This window comes from Drosophila arizonae, chromosome 5 (assembly GCF_054131065.1).
Source record: "Drosophila arizonae isolate 15081-1271.41 chromosome 5, UAZ_ARI_1.0, whole genome shotgun sequence".
NCBI lineage: Eukaryota > Metazoa > Arthropoda > Insecta > Diptera > Drosophilidae > Drosophila > Drosophila arizonae.
In genome coordinates this window covers 26,605,002-26,630,534 of record NC_142925.1, presented here as the reverse complement: position 1 = coordinate 26,630,534, position 25,533 = coordinate 26,605,002, and the positions used below count along the sequence as shown (strand labels likewise).

The following is a 25,533-nucleotide window of genomic DNA, read 5'->3' as shown; positions in this document are numbered from 1 at the left end:
GTGGCATTAGCAGCTGCACCGGTGGCCACAGCGTCCTCCCCTTCTCCCCTTCTCTTCCTTCGCAGGCAGCGCTCTGCCTGCCAATGCAACTTTATGCGCACTTTTGATGCTCGCATTGGCGGAAATTAGTATGTTGTTGCTGCTGCGAAGATGTTTATGCTTGTGCGAGGCACATTCACGGATTGTTGATAGGGCAGTTGATAGTTGGGGAGTGTCGCGAGATCTTTTGGAGCGACTGGACTACATAGGCTGGTGTATCATGAAATCTAAATTCAAACAAGTAAACTTAGAGGCAGACCGAAAGAGATGACTTTAATAACCTGACTCATTAATATGTATCTAAACTGTCAGCCAAACATAGGATGATGAGTGGAGCCTATTAAAAACTCAAGTATTTTATAAGCCGCTCTTTATTTAAATTGGTCGCAGAATTGTTGTGCTGTTCTAAAGCTTTGTTTATAGATAACGGCAACACATGTATCATCGCACAAGGAGACGGTAAAACTTATCCTGTATCCTAATGGAATGGATCTGATTTAAGTATGTTATGGTCGTCGAATATCTCTTTACGGCTCAGAGCCATGATATAGGGTTTCTGTACATTTTACGAATATGGCGAACTTAAGCTCTGCCCTCACTGACACGCCGCCTCCCCCAGGGTAGCCCTCTTGGCAGCCCCCGACTGGCAACAAATTTCATGGAAGTACGGCGGCTTTGGTTGGAATTTCTTCGTTTTTTATGATTGCCTGCCACAACTTTTTCGCCATCGATATTGGTGGCAGCGATGTTTGCGGCTGCGACTTTGGCAGCGCTGCCTGCGGATGCAACTCCAACTAGCAAATAGCAATAGCAACAACAACAACAGCAACAACAACAAACTTCGACTGCAGCTGGTTTGCTGTTGTTGTTTGTATGGATTTTGCACATCGTTTATCTTAGAGGACGGCAAACGTTGCTGGCTTCGGAGTCGCCGTTGTTGCGTCGCAGCTGGCGATAGCGAACGGAAATGGCGTTAATGTTGCAACTATAGTAGCAACAGCAGCAACAACCAAAACAGCCACAGCAGCTGCCAATGAGCAAGAACTTAATCTTGGGGATTTAACACTTTCGATATATCTTGGCCGGCGCTGGCGCTGTCTTGCGTGCTGCGGCTCTTAGTCGCTGTCGCCCCACCACAGCGCCGGCTGCGCCACCAAGTTGCAGCCACCGGAAATGTATTGGCAGCCATTATCGATTCAGCTGCCATTTTTATGGCCAAGTTATGGGAATGAAACGCGCTCGGCTTTGGCTAAAGTTTCATCAGTCGTTTCTTTAAGTGTTCGAATACATTTGCGAGTAACTGCTTGCCCCTAGAGATATGAGTGGGTGTTTGTGCGAGCCAGAATGAGCTTAAGGCTAAGTGAGCGGATCGGCGCTCTCCTTATGGAGCCCCTCAGAGCCCTGCAGTGCCTGCCTGCAGCGACGCATACTGCTCCCTACTGAGCTGACGGTAGACCCCATCCCGATTCAGAAAGTAGATGGGGTCCCTAATTAGCTCCGGGCTGTAGCCCTCCAGTGCGAGCTCCCGCTTCTTGAGCTTGAAGGTGGCCGTGCGGGGTATCTCGTCCAGGAGCCGAATGAATAGCGGCCGCGCATAGGGCGGCAAGCTTCCTCGAATCCCAATGGAGAGGTATTCCATGTCGACTTTTCTCAATGGATCCACAATCGCCGCCATGCCGGCCTTGCCTTCCACATGGGGTATCTGCAATAGGAAATCGGATTACAATTTGAATTAATCTCACTTTATCAAAATGAATTTGAAATCAAAATGCATCCCACTTGGCCAAATTAGTAGCTATTAACAAGTCTTTTGGCCGGCCTTCTCTCAGAGTGCCTTTGCGACTTATTTATAGATGGCATTTGGCTACCCACTTTTAGCTTGCTTCTTTTCCGGTTGACTTACCTGCACGCCGTAGACCACGCAGTCGCTGAGCCCAATGCAGTTGGTGATGATGGCCTCCACCTCTTGGGTGGCCACGTTCTCGCCTCGCCATCGGAAGGTGTCACCGGTGCGATCTTTGAAGTAAAAATAGCCGAGTATGTCGCAGACGACCATGTCGCCCGAGTTGAAGTAGCAATCGCCCGGTCTGAAGACCCCGCGCAGTAGCTTCTGCTCGGAGGCCGTCTTGTCCGCATAGCCGTGGAAGGCGCTGATCGCCCGCCGCGCATCCACCTGACCCACCAGCAGACCCACCTCGCCGGGGGCACAGCGCATGCAGTGGCCCTTAGCGTTCCGCAGCGGCTCGCCCGTGAGTTCGTCGCAGCGGAGTATTTGGACGGGATAGAGGCTGCGCCCGAAGACGGGCACAAAGCCGATGGCGCCAATGCGGTTGGTGATGTTGATCAGGTTCGAGTTGCCCTCGGTGGCGCCGTAGATCTCCCCGATGTGGGGAATGCCGAAGCGAGAGACGAACTGCGCCCATATCTGGGGCCGCAGCCCGTTGCCGTACATGAGGCGCAGCTGGTGTAGCGGCTCTTGCGGGGCGTGCTTGTAGGGCGTTGCGAGGAGGTAGCGGCAGAGCTCGCCAATGTACTGGGCGACGGTGCAGTTGTACTGACTGCAGTCGCTCCAGAAATTCGAGGCGGAGAACTTCTTGCGCAGCACCACGGTGGACCCATTGAGCAGGGCATTGCCGACGCCCACGATTCCGCCGGCCGTGTGGTAGAGAGGTAGAGGATTGTATATCACGTCGTCGCGATTCATTCGCAGCATATAAAATGCGCCCGCCGCCATGAACAGAAACCTCAGGTTCGTGATGACCGCCGCCTTGGGTAGGCCCGTGGTGCCGGACGTGTAGACGTAGAGCAGCTTATCCCGGGCGTTGCATTGCGGGCTACGAGTCAGAGGTAGTGGCTGCTGGGCGGCCAGGGCGCTTCTCAAGTCAGTTGCGCCTGGCAGCAGGGCTGGCAGGTCCACATCCGAGTACTGATAGATGGACAGCTCCAAGGGGGGCAGCGACTGCAGGACGTCACTTAGCTCGCAACCCACGATGAGGGCGCAGGCCTTGGAAACGTGGATGCAGTGCAGCAGAGAGTCACCGCGCAGATTCGAGTTAATTAGTGCCGTGATGACGCCCAGTTGGCTAAGACCCAGCCAGAGGCAAGTGTACTCCACGCGGGTCTCCATCAGCAACGCTACGCAGTCGCCGCGCTGCAGTCCGCGTTGCTGGAAGTAGCCCGCCACCTGCTCGCTGAGCCGCAACGCCTCCCTGAAGCTCAGCTGATGATCGCCCATCAAGAAGCATATCTTCTCCGGATGCTTGAAGGCTTGCTCCTGGAAGCACTGGGCCACGGTGCATCCCTTGCGATCCTTGCGCAGCAGGTAAAAGTTAAGGGCAACAAAGCGTTGAAATGCGCTGAAAAGTTAGGGTATTCTGAATCAAAATATTGTTTTAGAGATTTACACGAACCCCAACAATGGATGTTCTAGCTTTTCTGAGGGAATAATTTAATAAATAACAAATACCAACTTTAAACAAGTAAGAAAGCTCTAGTCGAGACTGCTCGACTACGAGATCCCCTGAACCCTTGGAGCAATAGATATTTCAATAATTTTTCGCGTCTTTCAGCTTACACAAAAAACACGCACACACACACAGGCACGTACGCACACACAGGAATACATACACACACACGCATACAGACACACATACACACACACACACACGCATAAACACGCATGGGCTGCAGTGTGCTCTTACTATGAGAACTTAATTGTTTAATAACTTTTTTTATGGACGTACGATCTTCATGAAACTTTCAGATTATGATTATAACATGAATATGCATGCAATTGCCAAAGCCCAAGTCTCTAGTATTTGAAATACGCTTTTTACAAAAGTGAGGGTGAGGGGGTGAATTTAGAGGTGGGGGGTAAATTTTAACAAAAACCGAAATTGTATAAATTGCATATAAGCATACATTAAAAATTTGGAGATTCTAGCAATAAAAGTGTAAAAGATATAATTTTATAACTGGTTTTCGATAAGGGTTTTTTATCGATAAAAAAGATTGGGATGAGTTATCGATTTTTAATGATAAACTTGATATGCGCGCTGTAATTACGGACATTCAAAAAAAAAATTTGAAGTCTCTAGCTCTTATATCTTCTGAAATCGACGCGTTCATACATACGGACAGACGGACAGACAGACGGACAGGGCCAAATCAACTCAGCTCGTCACCCTGATCAAGAATATATATACTTTGTGGGGTCTGCCACGCCTCCTTCTCCCTGTTACATACATTTCAACAAAACCATTATACCCTGATTTCCCATTGAAAATGGGTTCAGGGTATAAAACTATGGCTTGGAATGCAATTCAATTCCAATAATCATAGGAAAAGCAGGGAGACTGAAACACAGAAAATGAAGTATATATATACATATATTAATATTTTTATAAGAAACGAAGTAATAAACTAAACTAATTAGCTGAGAATCAAAAATTAAATTATCTTAAAGTCTACATTCAGATCGATTTGAAATATATGTGTAAGTGTATACATATCTATATCATATATAGTGCCCTAATCTAATCCACGCGGCAGTCCCACACTATCTGACTGCCGTGAAAGAGCTGAACTAACTCTCTCTGCGTCACAATCACAATTTAATTTGATAGACCATCACTTTGAAGTACTTTGTATGTCGAATTTGTCGTTTCGCAAGAAATTTATGGATCTACATTTACTCACATGATATCCCTGTGACAGGTCATTACGAATGCAAAAATATTTGTGGGATTGCGCAGCATTAGGGCCAAGAGGGCGCCCAGCGTCAGGCTGGCCAAGGCGCTGTCGCAGCAGAAGAGTCCAAAGACGATGAATCCTGCCAGCAGAATGCCCAATCGTGTGGCCAGCTTCTGTTTTAAATTGAGCTCTAGCAATATCTCCATTGCCTTTTCTTCCTCCTTAGGATCACGATGTGTTTCACACTCGCTCACTTGTCATAGATATATTTCATTATTAAATAACAGGTAAATATATGAACTGGCAGTTTTTTAAAATCTAACTCGATACCGTCACGAGAGTTATACTTCTCTTTGCAACGCTCGACTGACACTGAGTGAGCGAGCAATCTGAATTTCTCAAGCACTCTTACTCACTCACTCTCTCTCTCTCTCTCTCGCTCACTCTTTATCGCATATATGTACTCATGTGTCTAGCGCGCCTTTTATCGGATCGGGCTGCCCTGATATGGTTTATTGCCAAACATTATAGAAATGTGGGGAACTCGCTACAAACATTCAGATTAACTAAGAAGTAAGAAAGCTCTAGTCGAGTGCTCGACTAGATACTACCCTGAACAAAACTAATCAAAATGCACATTTAGTATGACTAAAATATAAATGAAATAGAAACCCCAATTAGTTAAATATGTATATAAATATTTTGAAACAATTAAAAAAAAATTAACATCAATTGCGCGCTCGGGGCTGAAACCCGAGACTTCTCGATCGAGTGTCACGCCGCTACGCCACTACGCCACCGTACATTTCAAAGGTCTGTTGGCAAAACAGAAATTGGTTCACTACTGCAGCGCCATCTAGCAGATTCTAAGAATGTTCTAGAAGAATTTTGAATGTATGTGTGCATACGCATACGAAGACTGCTGTAGCTGCTGCACGTGCGATTGTTAATTGGCCAAACATTTTATTATTTTTTAACGTCGATTGACTTAACGGAATTTAATAAAACTTTCAGCATATGATCTACATATTTTATTGAATATTTGACAAATTTAAAAAAATCAAAAATCATTCACAATTAGCTATACTGGCATCTGACATACAGTCATTTAAAAAATTTGAAGTCTCTAGCTCTTATATCTTCTGAAATCGTCGCGTTCAAACATACGGACAGACGGACACAGAGACGAACAGGGCCAAGTCAACTCAGCTCGTCGCCCTGATCAAGAATATATGTATGTATATACTTTGTGGAGTCTGCCACGCCTCCTTCTGCCTGTTACATACATTTCAGGGTACAAGTAAGATAGACTGCTCGACGAGATCCCCTGAACCCTTGGAACAATAGCTATTTCAATCATTTTTCGCGTTTTTCTACTTACACAAGACACACACAAACACACACACACATATACACACACACACACACACCCACGCCTAAACACGCAGGGGCTGCAGTGTGCGCTTACTATGAGAACTTAATTGTTTAATAACTTTTCTTGTGGATGGACTATCTTCATGAAACTTTCAGACTATTATCATAACATAAATATGCATGCATTTGCCAAAGAACAAGTCTCTAGTATTTGAAATACTCTTTTTACATATATGTGGGTGAGGGGGTGGATATAAGGGTGGTAAATTTTAACAAAAAGCGAAATTGTAAATTGCATATAAATCTACATTGAAAATTTGAAGACCTTAAAAGACCTTAAAGTCGTACGAGATATAATTTTATAACTGATTTTCAATAAGGTTTTTAATTGATAAAAAAATATCGGGAGTGGTTATCGATTTTTAAAGCAAAACTCGATATCCACGGACGGACGGACGGACAGACAGACAGACAGACAGACGGGCAGGGCTAAATCAACTCAGCTCGTCGCCCTGATCAAGAATATATCAACCTTAAGGGGTCTGCGATGATTCCTTCTGTCTGTTATATACATTTCAACAAAACCATTATACCCTTATTTTCCATTGAAAATGGGTTCAGGGTATAAAAAGCTCTAGTTACTGTCGATGGAAGACCCACTGATTTCTAGGTGGGGTTTCCAAAGACAAATGAGACGTGTTATATTGGGCGTTAAAATCTATAAGCACTACAGTGAAGCTAACCTATGTATATCTAACAATATAAGTTTTTAGCTTGACCCGTGATTTTGTTATCAATTAAAAACGATTATCAAAAACCAGTAATGATACATCTTTAAAGCTAGAGTCGCCAAATTTCAAATATAGATATATCATATGTACTTTATGGATTTTCGATTTACTCCCTACTCCTATATTGAGGTGAGTACCTATGTTCATATGTATATACACATGTATTGAAGAATCGCTCAATTATTGGAATATAGGCTCTACGTAGTACTCTACATTTCTTCGGATTTTATTGATATAATATTAAGCAAACTAAACAAGGAATCTTCAGTCGTGAATTGTTGAATTGAAATTTGTATTACCTAATCAATTTAGTTTCGCTAATCAAAACAGAATGAATTGTATATTGAATTAGCTAAGGCATTTACATAACTAACACAATATATTAATATATCTGTGTTGTTAATATATAAGAAGGAATCATTATCATGGAACACTTTAAAAAGCAATCCGTAGTAGAAGGCGAGATCAGGGCAAGTGAACTCAAAGACAGGCGCTGAGCCAGCCATGGACCTTAAAACAGCTGATATCACATTCAATGTGCCTGCCAAATGAAACGCAATGGAACATTTAAAAAAAAAAAAAAAAAAAAAAAAACCCAACAAAAACAGCTGCATACACATGTGTACGTGCATTTTGATAGCATGAAACAATGGCTTAACAGAGGAGTATATGGAACATTTATTAGCATATATGTGCAATAGCAAAGTGATTAGTTCATGTATGAGAAAAGCAACCTGAATCTAATTAATCGAAATTACTGATTATATAGCTTATTAATTAATTAGTTAAGAAGCGTTGAGAGGTTAAAGGATATCGAGCGACAGAACTAACAGCAACAGCCACAAGAGACAATAAAAACGAGACGATATAAACACCCGTTAAAGCAACAGCAACAACACACAAAGCTCATTGTTACTGCTAAGATGCCAGATATGGCAGATTCCGCACAGTGGGCCCCATTTTTTTTTGTTTTTTTTTGTTTTTTGTTTTTGTGTAAGTATGTATGTATGCAGATTAAATTATAAATACTTTCTCTCTATTTCCATATTTATTTTGATGATGGATTTTTAGTAAGATACGAAATAGCATAATTAAGTATTATTATTTATGCATATACACATTTCCAGAGATTTTTTTTGTATTCTACGAAATTTTCGGAAATTGTGTGTAGTAATTTCGATTCTTGTCCACTGTTCGCTGTGCCAATTAGCATGCGCGTCAAACATAAATATGAATGTGTTTTTTAATGTAACTGTATGTGTGCGATTGCTTAGGTATGTGTGTGGGTATGGGTTTGATGTGTGCCTTGGCATCTATGTCAGGGGCTGGGACCTTGACTTATTAAGTATGCGACGCACAAAACAGTAAACAGTTCTGCACGCGCAGGCTTAGTTGGCTACTTGGCTAAGACTTGGACTTCTTTAGCTTGGCTTGAGTGTGAATAGGCGATTGATGACTACGTGGACCTGACTTTGACTCTGGGCTTGATCTGCTGGCATTGCTGTGCGCATGTAGCCAGGCAGTTGTCAATGAGACGTCAATTCACTTTTAACTCTGGCTTGCAGTTGCAGTTTTTAATGCTATCGCACTATGTATCAGTTGACATACTTTTGAGACAATTCACGTCACGGCGCCCACAATAACAGCAATCGCGACAGCAAGCACAAACACGACCACAGTTGTAACGACACACTTGGCGAACGAAACAACGATACGTTCTAGTCGACTGCAACAACTAATAACAACTGAGCGATCTCTGAGCGGGACCATAGCGTTGTCGGTTCTATTTATTTATCAGCCAGCCAAACCAGCTGACGGAGAGCAGTGCATGAGAGCGAAAACTGTTTGAGAGAGTTTCAATTAGAAACTAGTGCTGGCAAAGTAGTCGGGAGAGACTGACTGTGCAATACTTGTTCGAGGTATAAGTGGGTGACAGACCGTAAATCAATATAGCAGAGAGAAAAGGTAAACTATTAACCTTTACTCGTTATGGTAGATCCAAATATCTCTCGCCTCTATTGAATCTTACATACAAGTTGAATTTCAGACCGATGGATAGAAAGACAGGCATGGAGAGAACCGATTTATACTTTAATACATACGTTATATACTTTCTATACGTTTTGTGGACGAGTATATTAAAAAATTATTTTCTCCAGTGCTTCAACTGAACGCTACGTAACGAAGAGAACTTTTATTTTTATACCCTGAGCCCATTGAAAATGGGAAATCAGGGTATAATGGTTTTGTTAATAGTATGTAACAGGCAGAAGAAGGTGTGGCAGACCCCGCAAAGTATATATATTCTTGATCAGGGCGACGAGCTGAGTCGATTTGGCCCTGTCCGTCTGTCTGTCCATCCGTCCGTCTGTCCGTCCGTATGTATGAACGCGTCGATCTTAGAAGATATAAAAGCTATAGACGAAATTTTTTTTCTAGATTTGTGTATATCACGCGCATATCGAATTTTTCTCTATATATTGTTAAATACTCCCGATATTTTATTATCGATCAAAAACCTTATCGAAAGCTAGTTATTAATTTATATCTCCTACACCTTTAGAGCTAGAGCTTCCAAATTTTAAATGTAGACTTATATGTATTTTATATAATTTCGATTTTTGTTGTAAAACACCCCCCACCCCTATATAAAGGCATATTTCAAGAACTAGAGATTTAAGCTTTGGAATGTACATACATTATGATTATGTTCTGAAAGTTTCATTCAGATTGTACGTCCTAAGCGCAGTCGCTGCTTACTGCGCAGTTAGAGCACGTTCTAATACGTGCGTGTGTATGTATGTATGTGTGCCGAAAAGAAGTGCAGAGTGATTACAATATCAGATTAGAGTGTTCAGGGTATCTCCTAGTCGAGCAGTCTCGACTGGAGTCTTCTTACTTATTATTTAATGATCATTATAAATTTTAGCCGTCACTTCGTGAGATAAAAGATTATATTGGCTTTCAATCCAGAGTAGTAGACAGTGATGATTGTACCCTGAATTAGAGGTGAGCCTGGCTTTTTTTGGGGGCGGGTGTGGGCTACAGTCCTCAACGCGCTTTACCTTAAATAATTAGGGAATATAATATAGCGTTTGGCTGTTTAATATTTAAATAAGTAAGAACGATGCAGTCGGTCGTTATCGACTGCAGAATACTCATTCACATCCCACCAGGAATTTAGTAGCTAAGTTTCGCTCTAATACTGTAGAAAATTAAGTTTTCCCGATTTGCCACGCCCGTACTGGGCGTAGACAACTCATTTTTTGTCAGTTCTTAGAACGAACTAACGGTACCTTAACTGCAAAATTTGAATGCTTGCGCTAAAAAATGTGAAAATTACAGAGTATTTGTCGAAATGCCACGCCCCTAAAGAGGTGTAAAAATTATTTTTCGGTTATCGATAGAGGAGTTGACTAGTAACTTAACTATCTAAATTTGAAGCTTCTAGCTATTATACTTTGGGATCTATAAACTTTTGCGGTTTGCAACGCCCCCCGTTGGCGGACATATATCCGTCGAAGCTTTTTGGTCTTGGGTGATCAGCCCGAGTATATATACAAAATTTGAGGTCTCTAGCATCAATAGTGTCCAAAATATAGCAGAATTAAAAAAATCTATATCTTAAGTCCGATTTGCCAACCCTCTAATGGGCGTAGATATATCCGTCATATCGGATCGACGCGGATCTACATGTAGCTTTTCAACTAATATATACACAAATCGGAATGTGCAATTTCCGATTTGCCACACCCCTAGTGGGCGGATCGGGAAAATTTTAACACTTTATAAATCGGAGATATACACGAGTAATTGTTCCAAATTTCAAGTGTATAGTTTCAATAGCGCCAATAGCGTTTGCGTTCATACGGACAGACGGACGGACAGACAGGCGGACTTACAGCAAGACGGACATTGCACAAAACCAATATATTAATTCATTCTCGTATAATAAGTATAATAATTCACTTTCGTGAATAAGTATGAAAATGCATTTTCTTAACATCCTAAAAATGGAGTAATTTTGCTGTCGATCAACTCTATATCAACTTCATTTGGTTTTACCAGATAAAACAAGTAAGAAAGCTAGTCGAGACTGCTCGACTACTAGATCCCCTGAACCCTTGGAGCAATAGATATTTCAATAATTTTTCGCGTCTTTCAGCTTACACAAGAAACACGCACACACACACGCACGTACGCACACATAGGCATACATACACACACACACGCATACAGACACACATACACACACACACACACACGCATACACACGCACACATACACATACACAAACACATAATAAATGAATATAAAACAAGTAAAAAAAACTCTAGTCGAGAGTGCTCGACTAGATACTACCCTGACCCCAACAAATAAAAATGCTCATTTAGTATGGCTGAAATTTCAATTTCGATGTATTTAAAAATATAAATAAAATACCAAACTCATTTAATAAAATATAAAAATATTTTGAAACAATTAAAAAAAATTACCATCAGTTGCATCGATCGGGATTCGAACCGCAACTTCTCGATCGAGCGTCATGCAGCTAACACACTAGGCCACCTCACTACTGCTAGTGGTGCTGGCAAAACTCAAATAGATTCACTGCTGCAGCGCCATCTACCAAAACTAAACGAAACTAACTGCTGATGTGATTCTAAGAATCTGCTAGAATAACCAAACTATTAAAAACGCACATAAAGTATAGTTAAAATTTCAATTTCGGTGTATTCAAAAATATAAATAAATAGAAAACTCATTTATGAAAATATAAAAATATTTTGAAACAATTAAAAAAAACTAACATCAGTTGCATCGACCGGGATTCGAACCGCGGACTTCTCGATCGAGCGTCATGCAGCTAACACACTAGGCCACCCCACTCCTGCTAGCAATGCTGGCAAAACTCAAATAGATTCACTGCTGCTGCGCCATCTACCAAAACTAAATGAAACTAACAGCTGATGTGATTCAACGAATGTTTTTGTTGTAGCTGCTGCACGTGCGTTTGTTAATTGGCCAAATATTTGATTATTTTTTATTAATTTTTGACTGAACGGAATTTAATGAAACTTTCAGCATATGATCTACATATTATATTGAATATTTGAGAAATTAAAAAAAAAAAAAAATCATTCACAATTAGCTATAGTGGCATCTGATTTGAACTTGAATGTTTATACTCGATAAAAATATAACGGGATGATTTATCGAATTTTAAAAGCAAACTCGACGTCCGCGCTGTATAAACAGTCATTTAAAAAAAAAATCAAGTCTCTAGCTCTTATATCTTCGGAAATCGACGCGTTCATACATACGGACAGACGGACAGACAGACGGACAGGGCCAAATCGACTCAGCTGGTCGCCCTGATCAAGAATATATATACTTTGTGGGGTCTGCCACGCCTCCTTCTGCCTGTTACATACATTTCAACAAAACCATTATACCCTGATTTCCCATTTTCAATGGGTTCAGGGTATAAAAAAACAAGTAAGAAAGCTCTAGTCGAGACTGCTCGACTACGAGATCCCCTGAACCCTGAACTTTCAGCTTACACAAGAAACACGCACACACACACGCACGTACGCACACACAGGCATACATACACACACACGCATACAGACACAAACCCATACACACATTCAGATACACACACACATACACAAACACATACATACACATGCACAAACACATACACACACATACACAAACACATACACACACAAGCACCCACGCATAAACACGCATGGGCTGCAGTATGCGCTTACTATGAGAACTTAATTGTTTAATAACTTTTTTTATGGACGTACGATCTTCATGAAACTTTCAGATTATGATTATAACATAAATATGCATGTAATTGCCAAAGCACAAGTCTCTAGTATTTGAAATACGCTTCTTACAAAAGTGAGGGTGAGGGGGTGAATTTAGAGGTGGGGGGTTAATTTTAACAAAAAGCGAAATTGTATAAATTGCATATAAGCACATATAAAAAATTTGGAGACTCTAGTAATAAAGGTGTAGAAGATATAATTTTATAACTGGTTTTCGATAAGGTTTTTTATCGATAAAAAAAGAACGGGATAAGTTATCAATTTTTAATGATAAACTTGATATGAGCGCTGTAATTACGGACATTTTACGTTCATACATACGGACAGACGGACGGGCAGACAGACGGTCAGGGCCAAATCGACTCAGCTCGTCGCGCTGATCTAGCATATATATACTTTATGGGGTCTGCCACGCCTCCTTGGGCCTGTTACATACATTGAAAATGAGTTCAGGGTATAACAAGTAAGAAAGCTCCAGTCGAGACTGCTCGACTAGGAGATACCCTGAACCCTCCAAGCTGATATTCTAATCATTTTGCACTTATTTTATGCACACATACATACACATGCATCCACACGCACGCATAAACCTGAGCTAACTGCGCAGTAAGCAGCGACTGCGCTTGGGCTGCGCTGCAGTGTGGGCAATATTATGAGAGTTTACTTGTTGAATAATTTCTTTTGTAGACATACGATCTTAATGAAACTTTCAGAGCGTAATTATATGGTAAATATGTGTGTACATTCCAAAGCACAAGTTTCTAATACTTGAAATGCATTTTTTACAAATTAAGTATCCAAAATCTGTAAATTACAAAATCTTTGTATCCATTATCTTTATATACAACGCAAATTTGAAGACTCCAGGTCTCAAAATGTTCAAATTAGGCTAAAAAAAAACAAAATCAATTTTTCGATTATTCTCGATAAAAAAGTTATCGGGCGATTTATCGAAAAAATAAAGCAAATTCGTACTGCGTTTGGTACACACGAGTATGCATGCCAAATTTCAGCTCTCTAGCTCTTATAACTTCTGAGATCGACGCACTCATACGGACGGACGGACGGACAGACGCACAGGGCTATATCGACTCAGCTCGTCGCGCTGATCAAGAATATATATACTTTGTGGGATCTGCCACGCCTCCTTCTGCCCGTTACATACTTTTTCACAACACCATTATACCCTGATTTCCCATTTTCAATGGGTTCAGGGTATAACAAGTAAGAAAGCTCTTGTCGAGACTACTCGACTACGAGATCCCCTGAATCCTTGGAGTGTTAGCTATTTCAATCATTTTTCGCGTCTTTCACACGCACGTACGCACACACAGGCATACATACACACACACGCATACAGACACAAACGCATACACACACTTACATACACACACACATACACAAACACATACACACATACACAAACACATACACACACAAGCATCCACGCATAAACACGCATGGGCTGCAGTGTGCGCTTACTATGAGAACTTAATTGTGGACGTACGATCTTCACGAAACTTTTAGATTATGATTATAACATGGATATGCATGTAATTGCCAAAGCACAAGTCTCTAGTATTTGAAATACGCTTTTTACAAAAGTGATGGTGAGGGGGTGAATTTAAGGATGGGGGGTAAATTTTAACAAAGACCGAAATTGTATAAATTGCATATAAGCACATATAAAAAATTTGGAGACTCTAGCAATAAAGGTATAGAAGATATAATATTATAACTGGTTTTCGATAAGGTTTTTTATCGATAAAAAAAAGATTGGGATGAGTTATCGATTTTTAATGATAAACTCGATATCTGCGCTGTAATTACGAACATTTTACAAAAAATTTGAAGTCTCTAGCTCTTATATCTTCGGAAATCGACGGGTTCAAACATACGGACAGACGGACAGACAGACAGACGGACAGGGCCAAATCAACTCAGCTCGTCACCCTGATCAAGAATATATATACTTTGTGGGGTCTGCCACGCCTCCTTCTGCCTGTTACATACATTTCAACAAAACCATTATACCCTGATTTCCCATTTTCAATGGGTTCAGGGTATAAAAACATGATGTTCTATGTTCAAGAACAGGATGCATCGTCCACTATATGCACTGTTGATGCTGCAGTCCGTCAAGGCAGTGTTTTAGGCCCTGTTCTGTACACTGTCTTCACAGCAGACTTGCCTAGTACAAATGCTGTTCAGATAGCAACATATGCTGACGACACCGCAATCATTGCTACGAACAATGACCCAACTGTTGCAGCCAACCTACTTCAAGAAGAACTTGGTCTAATTGAAGTATGGTTAAAAAGGTGGAGAATAGTGGTGAACGTCCAAAAGTCTGTGCAAGTCACATTCTCGCTCAGACGCGGAATCTGTCCCACAGTTCCACTGAATGGCGCTACCATTCCAGTTAGCGAAACTGTGAAATATCTGGGAGTACACTTGGACCGCCGGCTTACCTGGAAACAGCATATAAAAGCAAAACAAGCTCAACTGAAAGCTAAGACAAAGAAAATGTACTGGCTCCTAGGTCCGCGATCACAGCTAAGCCTTGAAAATAAAATACGGCTATATAAGACTGTCCTGAACCCAGTTTGGACTTATGCGATGCAGCTATGGGGAACAGCAAGCAACTCAAACATAGAAATATTGCTGCGATACCAGTCTATGACATTCAGAACAATTACAGGTGCTCGTTGGTGTATGACCAATTATGATATCCACAAAGACCTTAAGCTCCCTCTTGTCAAAGACGAAGTGAAGGCGGAAAAGATATATAACAAGTAAGAAGGCTCTAGTCGAGACTGCTCGACTAGGAGATAACCTGAACCCTCTAAGCTGATATTCTAATCATTCTGCACTTCTTTTACACACATACATACACATGCATCCACACGCGCGCATAAGCCTGCGCTCTGCTAACTGCGCAGTAAGCAGCGACTGCGCTTGGGCTGCGCTGCAGTGTGGGCAATATTATGAGAATTTATTTGTCGAATAATTTCTTTTGTAGACATGCGATCTTAATTAAATTTTTAGAGTGTAATCATATGGTGAATATATGTGAACATTCCAAAGTCTCTAGTACTTGAAATGCGTTTTTTTCAAATTGAGGGAGAAGGGGGCGTGGCATCCAAGATCTGTAAATTACAAAATCTTTGTATCGATTAACTTTATATACAACGCAAATTTGAAGTCTCCAGGTCTAAAAGTGTCCAAATTAGGCTGAAAAAACAATGCTGATTTTTCGATTATTCTCGATAAAAAAGTTATCGGATGAGTTATCGAAAAAAATAAAGCAAACTCGTACTGCCTATGGTATACACGAGTATGCATGCCAAATTTCAGCTCTCTAGCTCTTATATCTTCTGAGATCCTTTTGCTCATACGGACGGACGGACAGGGCTATATCGACTCAGCTCGTCGTCCTGATCAAGAATATATATACTTTATGGGGTCTGCGATGATTCCTTCTGCCTGTTACATACTTTTCACAAAACCATTATACCCTGATTTCCCATTTTCAATGGGTTCAGGGTATAAAAAGCTAAAATAGCATGTTCATGTCAAAATAGCTAAAATAAAGATCGTCGGCGCTTCAGCCTACAGCACCACCGCGTCGTTTCGATCAACAGTAGTTAAAACAAAATCACATTATTGTTATGACGCCACAAAGCAAAGAAAAGCCAGTGCACTCAGTGCTGCCATTTTAGCCATTAAGTTGCTAGATCTAGCATTTTTATACCCTGAACCCATTTTCAATGGGAAATCAGGGTATAATGGTTTTGTTGAAATGTATGTAACAGGCAGAAGGAGGCGTGGCAGACCCCACAAAGTATATATATTCTTGATCAGGGCGACGAGCTGAGTTGATTTGGCCCTGTCCGTCTGTCTGTCCGTCTGTCCGTCTGTCCGTCTGTCCGTCTGTCCGTATGTATGAACGCGTCGATTTCAGAAGATATAAGAGCTAGAGACTTCAATTTTTTTTTTAAATGTCCGTAATTACAGCGCGCATATCAAGTTTATCATTAAAATTCGATAACTCATCCCGATCTTTTTTTATCGATAAAAAACCTTATCGAAAACCAGTTATAAAATTATATCTTCTACACCTTTATTGCTAGAGTCTCCAAATTTTTAATGTATGCTTATATGCAATTTATACAATTTCGGTTTTTGTTAAAATTTACCCCCCACCCTTAAATTCACCCCCTCACCCTCACTTTTGTAAAAAGCGTATTTCAAATACTAGAGACTTGTGCTTTGGCAATTACATGCATATCCATGTTATAATCATAATCTAAAAGTTTCATGAAGATCGTACGTCCATAAAAAAAGTTATTAAACAATTAAGTTCTCATAGTAAGCGCACACTGCAGCCCATGCGTGTTTATGCGTGGGTGCTTGTGTGCGTATGTGTTTGTGTATGTGTGTGTATGTGTTTGTGTATGTGTGTGTATGTGTTTGTGTATGTGGGTGTGTGTATGTGTATGTGTGTGTGTATGCGTTTGTGTATGTATGCGTGTGTGTGTATGTGTGTCTGTATGCGTGTGTGTGTATGTATGCCTGTGTGTGCGTACGTGCCTGTGTGTGTGTGTGTGTGCGTGTTTCTTGTGTAAGCTGAAAGACGCGAAAAATTATTGAAATATCTATTGCTCCAAGGGTTCAGGGGATCTCGTAGTCGAGCAGTCTCGACTAGAGCTTTCTTACTTGTTGAATTTGAGTTTGCAATTTTTATACCCTGAACCCATTTTCAATGGGAAATCAGGGTATAATGGTTTTGTTGAAATGTATGTAACAGGCAGAAGGAGGCGTGGCAGACCCCACAAAGTATATATATTCTTGATCAGGGCGACGAGCTGAGTTGATTTGGCCCTGTCCGTCTGTCTGTCCGTCTGTCCGTCTGTCCGTCCGTCCGTCTGTCCGTCTGTCCGTATGTATGAACGCGTCGATTTCAGAAGATATAAGAGCTAGAGACTTCAAACTTTTTTTAAAATGTCCGTAATTACAGCGCGCATATCAAGTTTATCATTAAAAATCGATAACTCATCCCGATCTTTTTTTATCGATAAAAAACCTTATCGAAAACCAGTTATAAAATTATATCTTCTACACCTTTATCGCTACAGTCTCCAAATTTTTAATGTATGCTTATATGCAATTTATACAATTTCGGTTTCTGTTAAAATTTACCCCTCGCCCTTAAATTCACCCCCTCACCCTAACTTTTGTAAAAAGCGTATTTCAAATACTAGAGACTTGTGCTTTAGCAATTACATGCATATTCATGTTATAATCATAATCTGAAAGTTTCATGAAGATCGTACGTCCACAAAAAAAGTTATTAAGCAATTAAGTTCTCATAGTAACCGCTCACTGCCGCCCATGTGTGTTTATGCTTGTGTGTGTATATGTATGTAAATGTTTGTGTATGTGTGTTTGTGTGTGTGTGTGTGTGTGTGTGTGTGTGTGTGTGTGTATGTGTGTGTGTATGTGTGTGTGTATGTGTGTGTGTGTGTGCGTGCGTGCGTGTTTCTTGTGTAAGCTGAAACACGCGAAAAATTATTGAAATAGCTATTACTCCAAGGGTTCAGGGGATCTCGTAGTCGAGTAGTCTCGACTAGAGCTTTCTTACTTGTTTTTTTTAAATTGCTATTAGCCACAAATATAGCTATTTTAAAAGAAAATTATGCAACTTTTAGCAATTTTGTGATTTTTGTGATCTCACAATAACACTGCAGTGCACTGCCGTGTAGCAATGCAGACAAATCATTCAATCAATCAATCTTAGAATATGCTAGAGTACGCATTTATGTGTACATAGTACATACACACATACAAATGAGCGCGTGTATAAGGCTGGACTGCTTGATGCTATGCGTGCAGGTTTACAAATATACATATATACATATGTATGTATTTGAGTAAAAATTTAAACTTATAAAATTATTCGGCTAAGAAAAAGAAAAGTATTAAGTGCCATTTAGTCAAGCTCGCACCTTCCCAATAAAATATCTATTTTATAAAAAAGATATATGTATGAAAAAAAAAAAATAATAATAACCCCGAAGAGGTTCGAACCTCCTACTCGCCACTGCTTTGCTTAACCCGCTAGTTGCTAAAATAGAATAGCTTATTAAGAGAGCGTTATCTGACAAAACTACAGTAACGGCTAGAAAATCCAGAAATCAATAAAAATTCTAAGAATGTGAGAAAAGGCGCGCTTCTGTCTGTACGCATAGAATAGACGATGAGCGTGTGCACATGTATAGGAAAATCGCGCTGATCTGCTGCTAGCTTGAAGCCGGTATCCAGTATATGGATGTTAATATATATTATTAAAAGTTAAAATTGTATAAATTATATATGTATGTAATTTAAATGCAATGTTGCAATGATCATAGGAATAGCTATCGATGATTTTCCAATTTTAATGGGATCATGCCCTGTTTTTTGTTGCGCACTAGACTTGAAAATTGCACTATATACTCTGGTTGACAGCGTTTGGGCTGTGAATGAGTCTTCTTCAATCGGTATCGCCCGACTGCAACGTTCCTACTTGTTTTATTTTGTTAGTATGACCAAATGTCCTTGTTCCTATCCCATAGCTCTATCATTCCACTTGGAGCCACCTTGGAGGCTGCGATTTCAAATGACTCCATATATTTTCAATCATATTCATGTCTGAAGAATATTCAGGACACTTCAGGGACTTGAATCCTTGCCATATTATCCACCTTTTGACCAAATTAGACGTGTTCTTTAAGTCATTGTTCTGCATTTTTCAGTAGTAAAACCCATATGTTCACTTAATTCTCCCAAATTCTTTTGTAAAGTGATCAGATACTGTTCATACACATGCATGAACATAGAAATATGATAAGTAGGGGAACGTACGCGCTATGAACTCGACAACTAGCATAAAATAAATGACATATGTTTCAAGTGTGAACTGTCAAACTGGGCACAAATTATGACCCTGACCCTTAGCGATTAGAATACGTAAGAGGCGAGCGCTGAGCATTACAAACTCAGCGATAGCATAAGAATAGCTAATAAGCCAACGCGGAGTCTTATAAACTCAGCAATAAAATAATAATAGCTAATAAGCCAATGCGGAGTCTTACAAACTACGCGATAAGTTAAGAATATGTAATCGACCAATACTGAGCCTTACACACTCAGCAATAGACGCACTAGATTTAATGGTTAAAATTATACATGAGTCTGGGTATAAAAACCCGGGCCCAACAGAATAAAGAATCAATACGAAACTAAACACCAACAAAGTCAAGTGTATTCGTTCAGATACTATCCCGAAACGTTATGCTATCGATTAAAACCAAGAGTCCCAGCACAATCTTTGTTTATTCTCCCTTAAACAAAAAGAGAGCAGCCACCGCGCTTGACAGTTTGCCTTACTGTACTGTTACAGTCAACAGACTGGACTGTGGGAGTTTAAAGCCAGTGCCAGAATGGTCCATATGACTTGAAACTGTTAATATTATAAAATAGGAGTAGAATTATTGATCTCCACACAGCCAATTTTTACCAACACACTAACATTTCTTTTATCCATCAATTCTTTATATAACTTTAAGCAACTCTGTCCACAAAATAAAATTCAGCAAAAAGTATGTTTTTAACCTTCTTCACCAGTAAGGGAAAACCCTATCGCTATCTGCATTGTGCTATGGCGGATATATCTACGCCCATTAGGGGCGTCGCAAATCGGATAAAACTTTATCTCCTATAGATTTACAGCTAGCATGCTGAAATTTTTCACGTAAGGTAATGTTATGATTCTATAAAGATTAATGAGAAAATATATGGCTACGCTCATTACGGGCGTGAAAAATCGGACCTGAAAATATAGTAATTTTTTTTTTATTCTGCTATATTTTTGATACTAATAATACTAGAGACCTCAAATTTTGTATATATACTCGGCTGACCACCCAAGACCAAAAAGCTTCGACGGATATAGGTCCGCCCACAGGGGGCGTGACAAACCGCAAAAGTTTACATCTCCTAAAGTATAATTGCCAGAAGCTTCAAATTTTGATAGTTGAGTTACTAGTAACCTCCTCTATCGATAACCCAAAAATAATGTTTATGCCTCTTTAGGGCCACGCCCCTCATCGAAAAATACACTGTAATTTTCACATTCAAATTTTGCAGTTAGGGTACCGTTAGCATTATTAAGGGGCATTTTCTGCATTTCCTACAGTATTAGAGCGAAACTTAACTACTAAATTGCTGGTGGGATGTGAATGAGTATTCTGTAGTCGGTAACGCCCGGTTGCAACGCTCTTACATGTTTTCTTTTTTATCGAAACGGTAGAAAACCGGGACAACTTCGTGTCAGATCGTGATACGGGACATCTTCAAAAGCGAAACATGTCCCGATATTCAGAACAGATGACAGCCCTATGTTCAGGGTATCTCCTGGTCGAGCATTCCAAACATCTTCAATACGGAAATCTGACCTTTTTATACCCTAAACCCATTGAAAATGGGAAATCAGGGTATAATGGTTTTGTTGAAATGTATGTAACAGGCAGAAGGAGGCGTGGCAGACCCCACAAAGTATATATATTCTTGATCAGGGCGACGAGCTGAGTCGATTTGGCCCTGTCCGTCTGTCTGTCCGTCCGTCTGTCCGTCCGTCCGTCTGTCCGTATGTTTGAACGCGTCGATTTCCGAAGATATAAGAGCTAGAGACTTGAATTTTTTTTTTTTTAAATGACCGTATATACAGCGCGGACGTCGAGTTTGCTTTTAAAATTCGATAAATCATCCCGTTATGTTTTTATCGAGTAAAAACATTCAAGTTCAAATCAGATGCCACTATAGCTAATTGTGAATGATTTTTCCTTTTTTTAAATTTCTCAAATATTCAATATAATATGTAGATCATATGCTGAAAGATTCATTAAATTCCGTTCAGTCAAAAATTAATAAAAAATAATCAAATATTTGGCCAATTAACAAACGCACGTGCAGCAGCTACAACAGAAACATTCGTTGAATCTCATCAGCTGTTAGTTTCGTTTAGTTTTGGTAGATGGCGCAGCAGCAGTGAATTTATTTGAGTTTTGCCAGCGCCACTAGCAGGAGTGGGGTGGCCTAGTGTGCTAGCTGCATGACGCTCGATCGAGAAGTCGCGGTTCGAATCCCGATCGGGGTGCAACTGATGATAACTTTTTTAATTGTTTCAAAATATTTTTATATTTTATTAAATGAGTTTGTATTTTATTTATATTTTTAAATACATCGAAATTGAAATTTCAGCCATACTAATGGACATTTTTATTTGTTGGGTTCAGGGTAGTATCTAGTCGAGCACTCTCGACTAGAGTTTTCTTACTTGTTATACCCTGAACCCATTGAAAATGGGAAATCAGGGTATAATGGTTTTGTTAAAAGTATGTAACAGGCAGAAGGAGGCGTGGCAGACCCCACAAAGTATATATATTCTTGATCAGGGCGACGAGCTGAGTTGATTTGGCCCTGTCCGTCTGTCTGTCCGTCTGTCCGTAATTATGAACGCGTCGATTTCAGAAAATATAAGAGCTAGAGACTTCAAATTTTTTGTAAAATGTTCGTAATTACAGCGCGGATATCGAGTTTATCATTAAAAATCGATAACTCATCCCGATCTTTTTTATCGATAAAAACCCTTATCGAAAACCAGTTATAAAATTATATCTTCTACACCTTTATTGCTATAGTCTCCAAATTTTTAATTTATACTTATATGCAATTTATACAATTTCGGTTTTTGTTAAAATTTACCCCCCACCTCTAAATTCACCCCCTCACCCTCACTTTTGTAAAAAGCGTATTTCAAATACTAACTTGTGTTTTGGCAATTACATGCATATCCATGTTATAATCATAATCTGAAAGTTTCATAAAGATCGTACGTCCACAAAAAAAGTTATTAAGCAATTAAGTTCTCATAGTAAGCGCACACTGCAGCCCATGCGTGTTGGGCACCCGCGGTTACCCGTGGGTATGGGCTGAAAAATCTAATTTTGGGCTGGGTGCGGGCGGTTGCGGGTTAGACTAAGTTAATCCGATTTACCCTAACAAATTTGTACTGTTTTATTAAAATTTAAAATTCATAATAAGTTGTTTAATTTGCAGGCGCACTGTGCTTGCCTGCAAAAACAGGATTGCTTTCGACATCGATAACATTGTGTGCGCTTGCAAATTAAGTAATTATTATGCATTTAAATTTAAATAAAACTGTAAAAAAAGTCGATCTCCGCAGACGGAAATAAAAGTCTTAATTTTATTTCAGCATTTTGACAACAAAATCAATAAGATTGGTGCGCTGTTTAGAAAATGTAGCAACGTAATATTCCGTTAAAGATTTGAACATTTGCTATACCTGATTTCGTGTACACATACGATTAATTTTGGTATCGATGATCTCTATAAAATTGTCATTACGATTAAAAGCATAGGCATTGTGAAAGAAAATGAACGCTAATAATAATGAGTGTGTTAAAACAATATTTGAAGTGCAAAGAGCAATTAGTGCCAATAACAATATATACAAATTGATAGAAAATTCTTCTGGAAAGAGTGATGTTTGGAAAACTTTCAAGATTGTCGAATTCGATGGAAAGCCTCTTGATTTTGTGTGCTGCTGCAAATGCAAGCTTGTTTTGGCTTTTAGGGCCAAAAATGGCACCACAACACTTGATCGGCACAAATGCACTTTAATGCCTCCACCCAATCAACCATTGTTAAACTTTGCATCGAAGGCTGTTCCGAAGAATGTTCTAGATAATTTAGCTAAAAAACAACTGGATTTTGTACCCAAAGACTTGTTGCCATTAAACGTAACTTAGGGTAGGTAAAAGTTAATTTTTTGTTATATTCATCAATGTTAATCTTTGCTAAATTTATAGGAACTGGTTTTCGTAATTATGTTCAAGCTATATTGAACATAGGCGCCCAGTACGGAACGCGCGACTCCCATGATCTGATTCTGTCCCGAAAAAGTTAAAGTTAAAGGATCTGCTCACTACTAACTTGTCAAACACATGGCATTCACTACCGACATGTGGACCGACTAGGTTACCCAGAGAAGCTTTCTTTGCTTAAGTGCACATTATATCCTTTTGTTTAAAAACGTCAATATTAGGAGTAAAAGAATTTGTAGAGGAAAAAAAAAAAAAACTGGCGTTAACATTTTAGAGCAAGTGAAGTATATATTGCTTGAGTATAATTTAGAAAGTAGTTTAAGGAGTAGTGTTATTGTTACTGACAATGGAGCTAACGTAGTTGCCGCTTTCAACACTTATAAGAGACTTTCTTGCGCCTGTCATAACTTGAACTTAGTCATGGACGACGTTATAGAAAAGAATCCCGTTGAAAAAATTAAGACCTTATTGGAAAACTCAAAAAATTTTGTTTAATATTTTAAGCATTCAGAGCTTAACAAAAAACTGAGCAAATCACTAAAACAAGATATTAAAACGCGTTGGAATTCAGTTTTCATTATGCTTAAAAGCATTTGGGAAGTTCAGGAAGAAATTAAAATGTTACTTTTAACAAAAAATCAACTACAACGTATAGCAGATATTGATTTTGCTTTAATGGAATGTTTAATTCCATTTCTAAAACCATTCAAAGATTGTTCTGACAAACTGTCATCTGAAACAGAGCCAACCATTCATATATATGCTTTATGGTACGAGAAACTAAAAAAAAACTTGTAAAATTGAAATATATGACTCCAATGTTATGGAGCATGTAAAAGAAAAAACAAGGCTATCAAGCGCAAATCTTGATATGCTCCTTTTCTTATATAAAAACATGTAATATTTCTGTAAATAATATTGTAATTTTTATACCCTGAACCCATTTTCAATGGGAAATCAGGGTATAATGGTTTTGTTGAAATGTATGTAACAGGGAGAAGGAGGCGTGGCAGACCCCACAAAGTATATATATTCTTGATCAGGATGACGAGCTGAGTTGATTTGGCCCTGTCCGTCTGTCTGTCCGTCTGTCCGTCTGTCCGTATGTATGAACGCGTCGATTTCAGAAGATATAAGAGCTAGAGACTTCAAATTTTTTTTAAAATGTCCGTAATTACAGCGCGCATATCAAGTTTATCATTAAAATTCGATAACTCATCCCGATCTTTTTTTATCGATAAAAACCTTATCGAAAGCCAGTTATAAAATTATATCTTCTACACCTTTATTGCTAGAGTCTCCAAATTTTTAATGTATGCTTATATGCAATTTATACAATTTCGGTTTTTGTTAAAATTTACCCCCCACCTCTAAATTCACCCCCTCACCCTCACTTTTGTAAAAAGCGTATTTCAAATACTAGAGACTTGTGCTTTGGCAATTACATGTATATTAATGTTATAATCATAATCTGAAAGTTTCATGAAGATCGTACGTCCATAAAAAAAGTTATTAAACAATTAAGTTCTCATAGTAAGCGCACACTGCAACCCATGCGTGTTTATGCGTGGGTGCTTGTGTGTGTATGTGTGTGTATATGTGTGTGGTTATGTGTATGTGTGTGTGTATGCGTTTGTGTATGTATGCGTGTGTGTGTGTGTGTATGTGTGTCTGTATGCGTGTGTGTGTATGTATGCCTGTGTGTGCGTACGTGTCTGTGTGTGTGTGTGCGTGTCTCTTGTGTAAGCTAAAAGACGCGAAAAATTATTGAAATATCTATTGCTCCAAGGGTTCAGGGGATCTCGTAGTCGAGCAGTCTCGACTAGAGCTTTCTTACTTGTTAAG

At 39.6% G+C, this 25,533-nt stretch overlaps 1 protein-coding gene and 1 long non-coding RNA gene across 3 annotated transcripts; one reads left to right on the top strand and one right to left on the bottom strand.

Moving 5' to 3' along the window:
* Nucleotides 1–394: 394 nt before the first annotated feature.
* Fatp3 (Fatty acid transport protein 3) lies at nt 395–8,653 on the bottom strand. Of its 2 annotated transcripts, XM_018012382.2 has the most exons (4): nt 8,505–8,653; nt 4,738–4,984; nt 1,943–3,395; nt 395–1,741 (listed from the first exon to the last, which is right to left on the bottom strand). In XM_018012382.2, coding segments are annotated over exons 1-4 (2,010 nt in total). In that variant the 5' UTR covers nt 8,506–8,653; the 3' UTR covers nt 395–1,432. The 2 variants fall into 2 exon arrangements, with proteins under 2 accessions (XP_017867871.1, XP_089325931.1); XM_089469805.1 differs by lacking the exon at nt 4,738–4,984.
* On the top strand, nt 7,224–7,935 carry LOC149268891 (uncharacterized). The gene is made up of 2 exons (XR_016270245.1): nt 7,224–7,614; nt 7,682–7,935. It is a non-coding gene; the product is annotated as an uncharacterized LOC149268891 (long non-coding RNA).
* Nucleotides 8,654–25,533: the final 16,880 nt, after the last annotated feature.